Genomic DNA, 14,069 nt, shown 5'->3' on the forward strand with positions numbered 1-14,069 from the left:
ACTTGAGTCTAGGCACGCCCGTATTCTTTGAGAGAAAGTTACCCAATCTGTATTAGATAAATTTTTTCCTGAACAGCACCCTTTAGGTCGTAAGCACAGTCGCGATTGGCCTCATGAAGGATGTGACTGACTGGGTATTATAATCAATGCATATGCATTGAACTAATTGCTTGCGGAAATTATTCGTAAATAATAGCTCTCAACTATGAAGTATTGTAATCTGTCAGGTCCAGGCCATTGACCAAATCTTGATTTTCAAGGTGGATTGTAGGTAGAGTGCAAAGTTCATGGACCCTGCTGCAACGACAAGCTCAAGTGAATCAGATCGACTACATGGTCTGCCGTATCAACAGACAAGCTCTGACACCACAACAAACATAATTTGCGTCAGTCATTCGAAGAAACACATAGCACTAGTCATTATTCATCTCACCATTTGTATATGAAGCGCAAATAGAAGTGGGACACGACGGCATTGTGTCGGGGCACAATTCTATGACAGCTATCATCACCTCAGCGGAAATCGTGCAAAACTATGCCTAAACTACTTGATCATTCAGCCTGGACCATCATTGGGGTTCAGCAACTAACCTAGTACAGTATTGCTGGGCTTCAGCGCAATGTTAAAGTTCACAGATCTTTCCAAATATGATGTAATTAAGCAGATCTGCCGTGGCGGCACGAGGCATGGCTTTCATGTCGGCATAGGACACAGTAGGCTGCATGTGGTGGCAGTAAGCTTGCCAGTGGGCATCAAGATCAACACGCTCGCGTGGGCGATCTGATGCAGCAGCGGCACAAGCGCCGGGAACCTCCAGCATCAATCATCATTAAGAAAACACATTTACACCGACTCGGGTCTCGCTGCGTGGGAGGGAAGCCGAAGAGGACGATCTTGGAAAGTCATTGACCCGAAATGGAGGAGAACCGTACATTTTCGGAGTATATCAGATCCTCAAAGTGGAGGCTCTTGGTTTGGATAGTCAAGAGCCCGAGGTACGACCGCATTGGAAGCCAGTGGGCAACGCGATGTACCCCCAAGGTGCAGACTGGTAGGATACGAATATGAGATTAGTGTCAAGGCTGGCTAGGCTGATGACGCAGCTTGGAACTAAAGTCAGAGAAGCAATTAAGCAAGACCTGGCCATTCGAGTTGATTGACAAGGTCTACCCTATTTCATTTTCAACGGTTGCAATACCCTACGAACTGGTACCTACATTCGGATTAGCCGGAAGAGTTGTAGGACACTATTCAAGAAGTTAGTCTTGCCCAAAAGTTAGGCTCCCGAACGCCCCTCAAGGCAACTGAATCCTGTGTTCAAGAGCCTCTGAATTTCGTGGACCATAAACAACTGGGTTGGAGCCTGTAACTATTGCGACATCAGAGCGTAGCTCCCCCAACACTGCACAGAGCGGTTGATGGTTAGTGTGGGAAAGGCCTCACTTGGGCTTTCGCCCTTCTTAAACGACATCAAAATGCTGTGGTTCGGGTGGCATAGCAGACGGACAACGCCGTACACCGCACATGTGCATTGATCGCGTATAATGCCAATAGGTTTGGCGCATGAGAGCGCTATGCTCGTGGCGGAGCTCCAAATTGACGAAGTTGAAGCAGCCTGGAAGGCGAAAACTGTAGTTGACAACGCACAATAACATCTCGATGTGTTCATGTGTAGTGGTACACTTCATGTGTGTGCCAACTGCCGCTATGTCGAAAGTTTTCAGCTCATTACTCTACTGCAGACTGCCGGCGGCGGCGCGATGATCAGCGACATTTTTCCATCCACTTTCCGCCACGGCTACAAGGGGCCACGAGCCCTTTAGGTGAAGTCTAAATATGAGTTAGTGAGCAACAGGTGTGTTCTGGTGCCGTTCTGGCGTTGGAGGCAGGAACAGCGCCCAGTTCCCAGCGTTAGTTCTCATGAATGTAAGACACCAGTTAAGCGAGGTCTCCAAGGGAGAACGCTAAAGTGCACGTGTTTCTCCCTAGATGCGTCGGCTCCTCCACTTTGTTCATCAGCGACACTTGCCAGCTTGGCCAATGTCGGAGACCTTTGGACGTCGGCGACCATTTCAGTCTTGACAAACGGTCTTTGCCTGTGCGGTTTCCTGGGTGGGCCAAGATCTCGTCTCTGATGTTAGTGATAATACCGCTCCCATGTCGTTGTGTACCGATGTGGGTCGAGGTGCGTGTTCACACATCCGACTTCTGATCAACTGAGCGCATAAGGACAGCCTGTGTCTGGCTGGCTCGTTGAGGTTTCTTTTCGTCAGATCCGTCTTGGCCTGCGCGGGATAGTTTTCGGAAGCTTACTAGAACTTTAATGCCATACACCACGTTTCGCTGATCATTCAAGACATGTACCGAAATGTCGGCTGGACAGAGTTCAGCGTGGTCGTGGACCCCTAAGCGAAGCCCCCTGCAAACCCCTGTAAGCCTATCACACCACCCTGCGCAAGCGAAGGGCCACCTCCTGGCGCCAAGTTGACGATCATATTAAATTAGCCTCCGTTTCTAAGGAAGACCCTGGTGCTCGTCTGAAAACAACAACGCCTCTTCCGAGCAATGACGACCAGCAGAGGCGAAGGTGTAGTTCGGCAAACTCCAGCACAACACAGCACAGCAAAGTAGCAACCCTTGATTGCGTTCAGGCATTACATGCCATTCAGTATCTATCATTTACAAGTTCGAAACAATCATATCGCTTGACGATCAGACCAAGACAGATGGAAGAGATGGCTTTCAGCTCAATACTTAAATCTGTTCGTTAGAATCGAGTTTTACAATAGATCTATGAGCCTGCTTAGCACACGCAATAGCATTGGCTGGCACTGAAAGATGAAGACTAAACGGACGGATTCAACGACATCGTGCGCGCGGAATTGCAGTCTTCACTAACCTTAGTGTATTTATGCTCACAAACGGTGATGCCGTTGCATTATACTGCAGACTGTCGAATAAACTCAGTGCAGATAGTTGTTTGAACCGGATGTCGCATAGGTCCATCATAGGCTCGCTCCCTCGTAGTCCGGCAATTTCTGGTGCCGAAATCTTCAGATCGTCCATGTTGCAGGTTACCAGTCTCATGTTTCCGTTTCTGTCTTGATCAGAATGACAGCAGGATGCCTGAATAGATCAAAACAATCTGGAACATATGCACCGGTCATCCGAAGATTGACTACATGGAAGATGGGGATGACAGCTGGTCTGTGACGTGCTTGGCCAGATTCGTGGGGATGAACGGCATAAGATCAGCTGTGCAATCCGGTCACAGCTCGACCTGGGCGACAGCTAAGGAAGCAGCATTGATGTGATGAAGCTTTTGCAGCATCAAACCACGACATGGTCCGAGAAGCTCGAGTCGATTATCGTCTCAAGTTACCAATAGAGCCTGCAAGGATCCTTGTCCCAAAACATGATCCTTGGATCGTGAGGCAGGGATCCTTGGGATCGCAGACCAGCTATCCGGGCGGATTCAACTCCCAGAAACGGCAATGGTGCGCCGGAAGACTTTTGCGCCTCGCGGCTTACAGATGACAGGGCTTCATCACTTAGTCGCTTCGGCTAACTCGAGTTGAGCGTAGCGTTGTGGGTCTTTTCTGGAGTATACCATGGCAAGGCTCCCCCAACTCGTGCAAGGACCGGGAGACGATACAAAGTACAAGCTGCCGCGGCATCCACGGGCCCTTCACCTTGCATGACCAGTAACCGTTTGACCTTTAACGATCCCTGGATACTTGAATCATCCTTGTAGCCCTTCATCCTACATACAACCTCTTCGATCTCACCCATAGCGGTCGAGCTTCATTTACCCCTGTAAGCCATGTTCCGGGACTGATTGACCCAGCCCAGATCCATACCGCACAAGGGGCAGATTAGACCATTTTTGTGGGTAGACAAGCGTTCCAGGATCCCATCGACACCCCCAGAGTCAGAGCTCACCCCAATAACAGGAGGCTCTATATGTACTTGGTTTTGACGCAGGAGTACCTCCCACCACCGGTGATCAACACTTGCTTCATCCCAGGTCTGCAGTGACCCCCTCCAAAGCTTTGGTCAGACCCACATACAATTTGTGACAGCTGTGGCCCAGGGATTATCTTGGAGATTGACGCTTGATCATCTCTATTCTATGTACCCCCGGGAGATCTATTAGATACAGATCCTATCCATGTCGTTGGTCTTCCACAACAACCATACATAAGTGCCTACCACCCCCCAACCAAACTGCCTTGGACAGTCAACAATAGAACAAGATCTCTTAATACACGAAGGATACTGGTGCTGTCTTTCTCAAGCAACAATACATACGACCAACCTTAATATTCAGAAGCAGTCGACGACCATATAATCATATTCATCTCCGTGCGACTAATTCGGCGACCAATTCTCAACCCTCCGACACAAGTACATCACAGAAATGGCAGCATCCATATACTCAAGTCAGCCTGGTGCTCACTATGGTTACCCTCAACCTCCCCCGTCTCCTCCGGTAGACGAGAACTCAAGGTGTTCGCTTCCTTCAATCTCAAATTTGTTGGTGGTAGCGGATGCTGGATCGCCGACAACAGAGCACTCTCCTGCCTCTCAACAACAAGGTGCGGCCGATTTTGAGCAACAGACCTTATGATGTACTAACAATATTGCAGCCTCGTCAATCAAGTCTGAGACGCGGCCAAACTCTTCTCACTATGGCAAAGCCATGCCGCCGACCCCGCCTATGAGCACAGATGCCTCCTTCGAGGGCCATGGCTCCCCATCAACGAGATCAGTCAGCCAGGTATCAGTAGTGTCTGCGCCGAACTACTACTATGAATCGACTCCACCTCTCGAGGCCGACCTCCAGCGTCACTCAGTGTCGAGCGCCGCTATTCCTCGGGCGCACATCCATGCCTCTGCATATTCTCAGCAACCTTACGCTCCTCAACCCTACATGAGCCAGCCAGCAATGTCCTATTATTCAGCGGTTCCTCCACCAGCGCAGCCTCAAATCTCTGGACTGTACTACCAGAGACCGTTGCCTCAGGTATGACCTTGTCTCATCACTTGGTTGCAATTTTATGACTAACGTCTCACAGGCTTTCCCCCCGTTAGCTGTGTCTGTTCCGTTGCCGCCAGCAGCTGGACCCAACCCATGGCAACATCATCACTATATTTCGCCCTCTTCAGCGGCCGCCTTCCCCCAATCACAGGATCGTTACATTTGCCAAACTTGCAACAAAGCATTCTCGCGGCCCAGCTCTCTCCGAATCCATAGCCACTCGCATACAGGAGAGAAGCCCTTCAAGTGCCCACACTCTGGATGTGGCAAGGCTTTTAGCGTTCGAAGTAACATGAAGAGACACGAGCGCGGTTGTCATAACTTCGAGGCGAGCAGTGCAACGCTACGCTGATTTATGGGTACATATATGGAGGATCGCATAACTTTCACCAACTGTCATTATTTGAGCTTTACGATCTTTAATCCTGCGCGAATTTGGCGGAACAGGATACCACGAAAGGAATGATACCACACGGTACAACGCTTTGCAATTATTGCATTTTGGAGTCACGTTCTGTTAATACCATTGGGACCTTCCCAACGCTTAGTACTGGTGCATGGGTTCAGCTTGGATTGGGACATTATTTCCCGCAAACTTTGTTTTATTTTATTTTCAGTTTTTTTCGACAGGACGGCGCAGAGGAATCAACTGTGGAGCATTTACACTGGCGTTATAACTTATCGGGCGTTCAGCTCGATTGAGACATCAAAATTATTTCTGGGGTTTCTATTTAATGTATAGATAAGAAGCGTGTCTGTCAGTCATAGTCAAGAGGAAAGGAAGAGATGGTTCAAAAAAAGACTAGGCAAGGATTGGCTTGAAGCTTGTACGAAAGACGAGAGGATGGGAACATTCTCACAACGAACGATGAATTGAAGATTCACAAGCAGATCAATATTTTTACAATGAGATTCCTTCATGACTTCAGTACCGGCAACCCTGGCTTCAAATTTCTGTGAACTATAGCCTTGCGGCTGGAATGAGTTGTTTGTCACCAAGTCGAGTTTTCCTACCTTTTCCGCCACAATCGCGTGATGAGTCGTATTGCATACAGCCAAGTTTATTACGAGTAAGTTCATACTGCTTCGCGTAAATATGCGCAGAACCGACGGTGCGGCAAGTAAAGCTTATTCATCGGCACATAATTATCGGACCAACACAATGTGTGTGTGCGTGTGGTGTCTGACCTCACGGTGCCGCTTGTGAAGGTCACGATTCAGAAACGTTTGTTACAGGAACCTGGCCTATAATACGGTAACGTATGGCCCTCATCGTAACCACATTGTCACGTGAAACATGCTTCTCCAAAGTGTAAAGGCTAACTAACTAACGGCAAAGGCTTTGCCGAAACGATGGCCAACATTCTGCGAGATCGATGTATGCCAAGATATGAAGATTGGGTATCAATTCCTTTAGCTTCACTAGAAGAATCACAACATAATTTCAACAGCCTTGCGGCTTACGTTGACCGCATCTTCAGGGCCGTTCTCGTGCGATAGGATGCACCCTGTTCACGAGTGTCGCGTTCATGGAGTCAGTGCGGGAAGTTGAGATGAAAAAGCGCAGGCGCATGGCCATATACCAAGTACCGGGATATGCCAGCAGCCAACCCAAGAGTGTGGATTGCCGGAAGGCTAAACACCTGGTAAAAGCTAGCACCGCTATGAGCGGCAAAGCTAGGTGGGTATCTTATGGTAAGATGGTATCTGGACATGATCTTCACCGACCCAGCGAAGCGGCGCAGCATTAGAGCCTTTACGGCAGTATCGCCGGCCATCACGCCGGCGATTCCCACCGCACTGTTTGTGCGGGACAACGGGTTGTTATTGGTGGGCTTTCCCACTAGAAGAACCGTTGTTGCAAGTCAGCACGCTAAACGGTATTCCTAGGTTAGTGACTTGCACCACAATTTCTCGAACAGGGTCGCATGGTTTGTGGCAGCACCAAGCCGAGTGCATAACGAGACCGAGCTTGGCGACCTCAGACAATGAATGAATGAGATGCCCCATCCCGCTGTGGGGGCTAGTGGCCGATTCCCATGTGTGCCTGTCTCCAGGCAAAGGATCGCCGTTGATTGAAGCACTTAACTTAACCTTAGCCGGATTTGTGTTTCCCATTATCTGCCGGTGACGACAACATAAAGATTTTACAAAGATCTTGATTCGAGACACGATACCATGATTCAGTCATCCGACGGAAGATGAGCGTCTTGAGGGCAGGTCCCTTGATCAAAGATTCGGCATCCAAGCGATAGCCGGTTCGGTAGTTACATACCATGCTCTCGTCCAACCATTATGGATTGCGTCTGATTTCTGCAGAAACCACAGATATCCATGAGACGTAGAAAACGTGCCCACTGTGAGAGAAAGACATCGGATGCTTGCAAATATAATTAGATGCTGAGTGTTCTCCTGTTAACAGGTACGGATCCGTACGTATCAACAATTTCGGCTGAATGATTAGGCACGGACCCGCCTTATTGTCCCCTTAGGATTGTTTCCTTTGTCGATCGCACTGATTTCAATTTCCAATGGATAAGACGGTGTAGGCCCAGCACAGACTTAAGAAACATGGGCCAACTTCTGAGGCTGTCGTGATGAAAATCCATATAGGATACAACTCAACAGATTTCATACCGCCCGTACCTAATACTTTGTAACAATGCATCCGTTATTATGGGGGCATTCTACTAACTTAGCTGCAGCACACTCTGAAGCATAAACAAACCCAACATGTCAATTTCCGATGCCCGATGAAGTCTATGCGTATTGATTTGATTGATGCATTCTCTGCGCAGTAGCTTCATTGGTTCAATTTCTATTGAGCAGAGTAACACCGCACTGACCCACGATGTATAACCTGATGCAGCCTACAACGGCGCCTACTGCAGGGAAACTTCATATATTTTATATCGCTCTGCTGCACGCTTGCGTCGCGTTTTCTACCGATGAGGATCCCTACGGTGCAACACTTGCCAGGCTCAGTACGCTACTTTCTAGGCACAATTTTCCTTACCTACGTCTCTGTTGACCATTTCTGCAGTGCAAGCTCAATGCGCCAGCTCAAATGGAATTGCTGGAATATTGGCAGACCATCTCTGCAAAAGACGTTGACATGCAGCTATCCGTCGTACCCGGGGCCCACAGCAGTAACTTGGTTCCTGCAAAAAAGCGATTTCAGCACCCGACGGCACTCGCGATATGCGCACTTGGCATTCTGGGCGTCTTCTATGCGAGAATCATCGATCTTTTCCAAGCTAATAATATCCTTTCATCCGACCTTTATCTGTTCTTGTTCTCACCAAACACTCATCGATGAGAGAAATTGGATGCTTCTAAAATAAGGACTACACGGGCTGCCGTGCAGTATTGATATAGGAAGATGAGATGATCTGCTGCAAATGACGTCTAAAGCTTTTCGTCTGCAGCAGCACGCCCCTGCATGGATTCACTGTGCCTCAGCCTGCAATACCCCGCGTGTCAGGTGTGCTGACCAGCATTGGACAAGGGCCCGTCTCTGGATAGCATGCCATCTCAAGTAGAATGTGCCCTCTAGCAGCATCAAGACCCAACACAGCTCTTGTAGGTAAAATTTCTTGTGTAATGGATGCTAACAGATATCAAGGCACAGCGCAGCGAAATGGTCTCTTAGAGTCGAAGGTCGAAGGCTATACGAACACGTTGTTGCTGCGTTGTATTCCGTAAAACGTCTAGGATGCAGCAATCCCTGCAGCCCATTCCCGGACGATCCTAGATCATCATAACCTTAAGAATATAAGGACCCAATGGGCGCATAATCCCCTGGTTCCGGATATCGTTCATGAGCCAAACAGAGCTCCATGAACCTGGCAGCCCGGGGAGCGCGCAGCTCCTGGTTGCAACAGGTCAGTTCGGTACAATGCTAGCCACCTTCAAGCTGAAATGGGTCACATTCGTCCTGATGCCGTTGCTTTCTAGTACGGCGAGATTGACATAAATCTATCCGACTCCTTGATTTTTGTGTTTCGCGGGAGACAGAGCGCCGCCATCTAGTCCGCGCCGCTATTACCAACCGCTGGCATTATTCTAAGGTACGTGGCGGAGTACATAGTACACCTGGCCGCGTAAGTCCAAGGGGTCCAAGGCAATTGACTCTATTAAGTTGCAGTGGCTCAAGGGAGATCGGCAAAATGAGCGTGGTACAATTAAACTTTGCATCACCTCAGCTTGGCATTCAAGCTCCGTTCACGCGGGCTGGCGAAATGCCATCTCCACCAAAGGCGCTCGACGATGTGTTTCAAGAGATGAGACTATCTTTTCTGTAGCACTTTTATCGATGAGACTAATTCTATCTGGCGGGAAACCATCTTATGTTTAAGCCTGGGGGGAAGGGGGGTTTGGGGTTTATTTTTATTTTCTTAAATTCTTGCTCACAGACGCCGGCGCGCTTACGATAGCGCGCCTCTTTTCAAGAGTTAAAGTGCTTCCGGATAACAATTCGTTGTTCACAGACTTACCATTCGGTCAGTTTCACGTTGAACGAGTGACCTAAAGGACGGAAATCCTGGGGCCCCCGAAAGATGTGTTAGAACTCTCTTCTTTTCTAGCTTATACAGATCTCCGACAGATCGATTGATTTCTTGGCGGCCATCTAATGGTCTCGAATCTAGTCTTTACTAAGGATTCGCACCGAATGTGAGAAACCTGCTGCGCGTCGTCATTTATTCCACCTTTTGCCCTTCTCAACGCTACTCGACAGCACCGGTGATCGTCAGCTGGGCCGACTAGGAGAATTCTGACATGTGCTCGACGTTCGGCCGAACGCCGTCCGTGAAGCTGAAGGGAATACATAGTAATGGCTCTAGTCCAATATCTCTCCGCGGACTAGGAGCCTCAATAGCTCGAAACGATTCGATTGCTTAGCGTCACGCTCGACCTCACTGGCTCGATCCTTTTGTTCTTAACTGCGGGACATAACGAACTTGGTTCACGTTAAAGACTGACGCTAGTTTGCGGGACAGTTAAGCGAGCTCATACTCGGAAACACAAGATGAAGTCATGTGAAGTAAGCGTTGTGACTTCATGTCAGGGGCATCCGAGGGTTGTGGGTGCCCAGACAGTTTTGTGTTGTGTTGTGTTTCGTCAATCACGGCCCCAGACGAACCCGAACAGGGGTCGTCCACTTTTTGCCCCCAACCTGCAGGACCAAAAATATTGTCGGATTTTATTGACGAAAATCTTTGCTAACAAGTACTGGTTGATGTGAACTAAAAGGGTTCGAGATGTTAGTCGCATGGTGAGCTGCAGAGGCTCCGCATACAGTTTGACAGATGGTCTAGCCCTCATGTAAAATCAGACCACGATTCGGTAATTGCTATGCGCCGCCAAAAGATCATCAATAATTTAGTGCTGACTGATCATTACACGATGGACTTGAGGCGTAACTGCTTTAGTATTATCATGGCTGACACGAAGCTGTCTCTGAACAATACTCGAGCAGCTGGGCATAGCAGGCCGCTTCCACCTCGGATTTGTCGGCTTGCCATGCGAGACTTGTGGTGACACTAAGCCAAGATACGAAACGAAATTCCTCAGGAATCAGCCCGCCCTAGTAAATTGTCGAATCCTCGAGCTTGAATTTCCACTGTGCCTCCTGGCCAAAAGAAAACCAGTCTCGTCTTAGGGGTGATGTGATTCCGTGACGCTCGACAATTCATCTTGGTGCCGTTGTCGCAGGAAAGCGATGGCAGTTGGCAGTCTTCAGACGGGACAAGCTAAGAATAGTCATGCAGTCGAATAAGCTTTCACTGGAATCCTAAACCGCATCAAGGTGTCGCAAGTTTCGCGGGGGTGAACAATATGGAGCAATCTATAGAAACCTTGGCTTTCAGGGCCGCTGTTTGGTGTTTCTGCCCTCGAAATCCTGGTGACAGATCCAATGGAAGGGAGGGGTTACTTGCTATATTTGGGATCTCAATGTGTTTGTACCATACATACATGGTAATGTTTCAGGAAACACAACCCATGGGATGCTCTGAACATTCTTTTGGTGTTTCATGATCGCCATTAGACAAAAAAAACATCAGATTCAAAGTCCTGGGATATTCCGCAAGTATAGCAATGTACACGAAGTACCTTTTCAAAGGGCTATCAGTCGATACTCTCCCCAGCTGCAATCACAAAACGCAAGACTCCTCATCCGAACCCTGAGGTTGTAATAAATAGCAGTGCCTAGTGCCTAGTAACCTGACTGATCATTCCAGTATAGCGTGTCATGGTAGATCCTAATTAGTATTATCGGCTGTCAGCATGCGAGATCTGCGCTGAGGGAGCTTCGGTAGTTGAGAGGCTGATAGTCCAGAAGATTTACGTGTCACTTACTCGGGCCCATTTGCTTGCAGATCCCAGCCAAATGTCAGGTGGATATACTGCGTTAGATGGCTAGCCATTTTGATCGCTCCAACGTCTGTCGGGTGCCTGCGGGAACGCTCGTTAGTATCTCCCATTCAACGAGAGTATCTGTATCAAAACACATGACTGACAGATCAGATGTTGCTGAAACGAAGCGACTACTGCTTGTTGTAATACTCACCATTGTGGCCCAATATCGTTATGTTGCAAAATTCCGGTGGTGTTGAAAAAGTGAACAAATGGCTTGGTAGTGTCGATGGTGGTGAGGGTCGTGGTCGTATTCGTTATGCCATCCCATATCACAGGCGCTGAGAGGTATTCGTCCGAATTGAAGTACTGGACCACGTTCAAGAGCTCCGTGTCGAACCCATGGTTCTGCGCGTAGGAATTTCCATATTGGGAGAAGCCTACCCATAATTGCTATCATCGAGCAGTCAGCCAGGACTCTAAGCTAGGAGGCTTTTCGTAGAAATATACCATCACAATGACCTGGGCTCTAGGGTACTTGCCGTGGACACCTTGAATTAGCTTCTTGTAAGCATCGACGTACGTGGTCGATGTCACGTTGTTGTGTTCGTTTAGGTCGTTAGTACCAAGGTTGATCACCACAACGTCGGGAGGTTGCTGGGCACTGAAATTCCAAGGCTCAGGGTTATCTGCAGAATAGTGTCAGCTACATATTTTGTAGATATCGTCGAAATATCCTTGATCTTTCCGAGGTGCTTGCAGGACTGACCGCCCCAGATCTCCGTTGCTCTCCAACTTGTATCCGATGCGTAGAACCATTGATGAACCTGGCCTCGGGGATTACCCCAGCAGTTCTGATCTGAAATGCATATGCCCGGATAGGCTATGATGGAGTACTCGGTCTCCCCAAGACCAGCTCCGGTACCGTACTATAGACGAGTCAGTATAGACACAATATTCAAGAATTAAGCCATTCTGGTGTCAGAGTCAAGTCTTGTGATGTAATAATCTTCACACGACCATGATGGTTGGCTGTAAGCGGGAAGGAATACTTGCAGCAAAGCTTGATAGTCCTTCGTACGTCTGATACATGCCAGCTGAGAGGGAATCGCCGATGAATTCAATCGCTCGCCCATGATTGGGGACACTGATCAAACTCCCGTTGGCAGCAACGTGAACCTTGTCAATCTGAACACCGTAACCCCAATTGCTTACTCGCAATTCGAACGTGTGAGGACTGATCGGACTGGTCTGGTCAATTCCAGCCGTCTCATTGGTGACTAGCAGATGTGTACCACCCGCTGTGACGTTGGTGAATTGCCAGTCCATGCCGGAAAGCCTGTAACCGACGAGAGTGCCATTTATAGTAGCATCGCCAAACGTTACCGCAACTGTGTCTCCGCTGAATCCGAACACTAGTCCTGAAGCGCTGTATATTATCAGTATAGTGAAACCGGTGTCAGTGTGTTGAGCACATACGACCACCAGGAAATCTTCCTAGAATCCCATCTTCCCTTGTACGAGAGCTCCGGCGCAGTGGCGCTGAAGGTCTGGAAGGAGTATGAGGATGCGTCAATCTTGGTCATCGGAAAATCGGTGAGCCTGACTTGGCCATTCTGCAAAATAGTGCCTCTTGCCAAAGAGATCAGGCCAAGGGCTACGAGAATTAGTCGTGACAACATCGCTACAAGATTACTCTAAGTCCAGGAAGACTGCGAAATCCCGAGGATCTCACGAGATGTCTGTATCAAGCACCATCCCGTATATGTACAGTCCTATTTATACTTCCATCTAGTACCTTCTCCGCATGCCTAGGCTCGTTGCATATAGGATATTCGAGCCGCCAACCGATATGATTCCGACCTCGGAAATGATCTATACTGTAGTTCCCACGGATCAAGTAGTCCAGAAGCAAGTGAACGTCATATTCTCATGTTTCTACATCATTAGCCAAGAACATTGAGGGCTGCCCTTATGCTCGTTGGCATGCAGGGTAAACTGAATCTGCAAGATCGAATAGATGAATTCAGGTTATGGTCTGTGACACATGGTTCCAAAAACATCATACGTATCAGCACGAATACTATCTGGTTGCGAGTAATGTGATCGCTCGGGGGAACAGGGTATAAAGCTGATAGGTCTTGTTGCTCGCCACTCGATGTCAAGTCGGAAGATCCTGCTCCGCATCTCTATCAGGCACCGCTCAGTCAATGACGAACCATTTGTATGCTGTTCCATTTCGCGCTACGTAGTTACATATCGATTTATTGTATGAGGTGATTAGTAGAAAGAAAGAAAGAAAAAGAAGAAAGCAAGTGAATTGTATTTTATACGGTCGACCTATACGGATGGCAAATCTTATTTGCTGTGGTACTCAATTGTGTGAGTAAGGGATACAAACAAAAGTTTACAGAGGTTATAATGAATTCCTAGTTGTCTTCCACTGTTTTGACAAGAATAAACTGAACAGCTACTGAATTCAGGAAGTGCTTCACACAGAAAGCCAACAGTCTAATGTGGAACAAGATGAATCACAACAATTGGACTGAACATGTTTGAGATTATACGACTGACTTCGTGAATATTTCTATGGGGTAGCTTGTATGAGCCTGGGGCTGACAGCTGTGAGAAGAACGAGGCAGCTGCTCGCCGATCTCAAACTCAAACCGT

The 14,069-nt window shown here is 48.3% G+C and overlaps 3 protein-coding genes across 3 annotated transcripts; 2 read left to right on the top strand and 1 right to left on the bottom strand.

Annotated features, from left to right (window-relative positions):
* Positions 1-2,735: 2,735 nt before the first annotated feature.
* Positions 2,736-3,367, top strand: BKA67DRAFT_572136 (uncharacterized protein; the record flags this gene model as incomplete). Its single annotated transcript, XM_046103268.1, has 2 exons — positions 2,736-2,754; positions 2,901-3,367. Coding segments are annotated over 2 exons (226 nt in total), but the record flags the coding sequence as incomplete, so codon positions are not given.
* A 1,054-nt stretch (positions 3,368-4,421) lies between these two features.
* Positions 4,422-5,394, top strand: BKA67DRAFT_537688 (uncharacterized protein; the record flags this gene model as incomplete). Its single annotated transcript, XM_046100369.1, has 3 exons — positions 4,422-4,599; positions 4,651-5,027; positions 5,080-5,394. The coding sequence occupies 3 exons, from the start codon at positions 4,422-4,424 to the stop codon at positions 5,392-5,394; spliced, it is 870 nt and encodes a 289-aa protein (XP_045956115.1).
* A 6,004-nt stretch (positions 5,395-11,398) lies between these two features.
* On the bottom strand, positions 11,399-13,081 carry BKA67DRAFT_660622 (acetylxylan esterase; the record flags this gene model as incomplete). The annotated part of the gene is made up of 6 exons (XM_046107667.1): positions 11,399-11,498; positions 11,614-11,852; positions 11,910-12,088; positions 12,169-12,328; positions 12,417-12,828; positions 12,879-13,081. 6 exons carry the CDS (start codon positions 13,079-13,081, stop codon positions 11,399-11,401), a joined length of 1,293 nt encoding a protein of 430 aa, XP_045956116.1.
* Between the last annotated feature and the right edge of the window lie 988 nt (positions 13,082-14,069).

The sequence above is a fragment of the Truncatella angustata genome, assembly GCF_020726525.1.
Source record: "Truncatella angustata strain MPI-SDFR-AT-0073 chromosome Unknown BKA67scaffold_6, whole genome shotgun sequence".
Classification (NCBI taxonomy): Eukaryota; Fungi; Ascomycota; class Sordariomycetes; order Amphisphaeriales; family Sporocadaceae; genus Truncatella; species Truncatella angustata.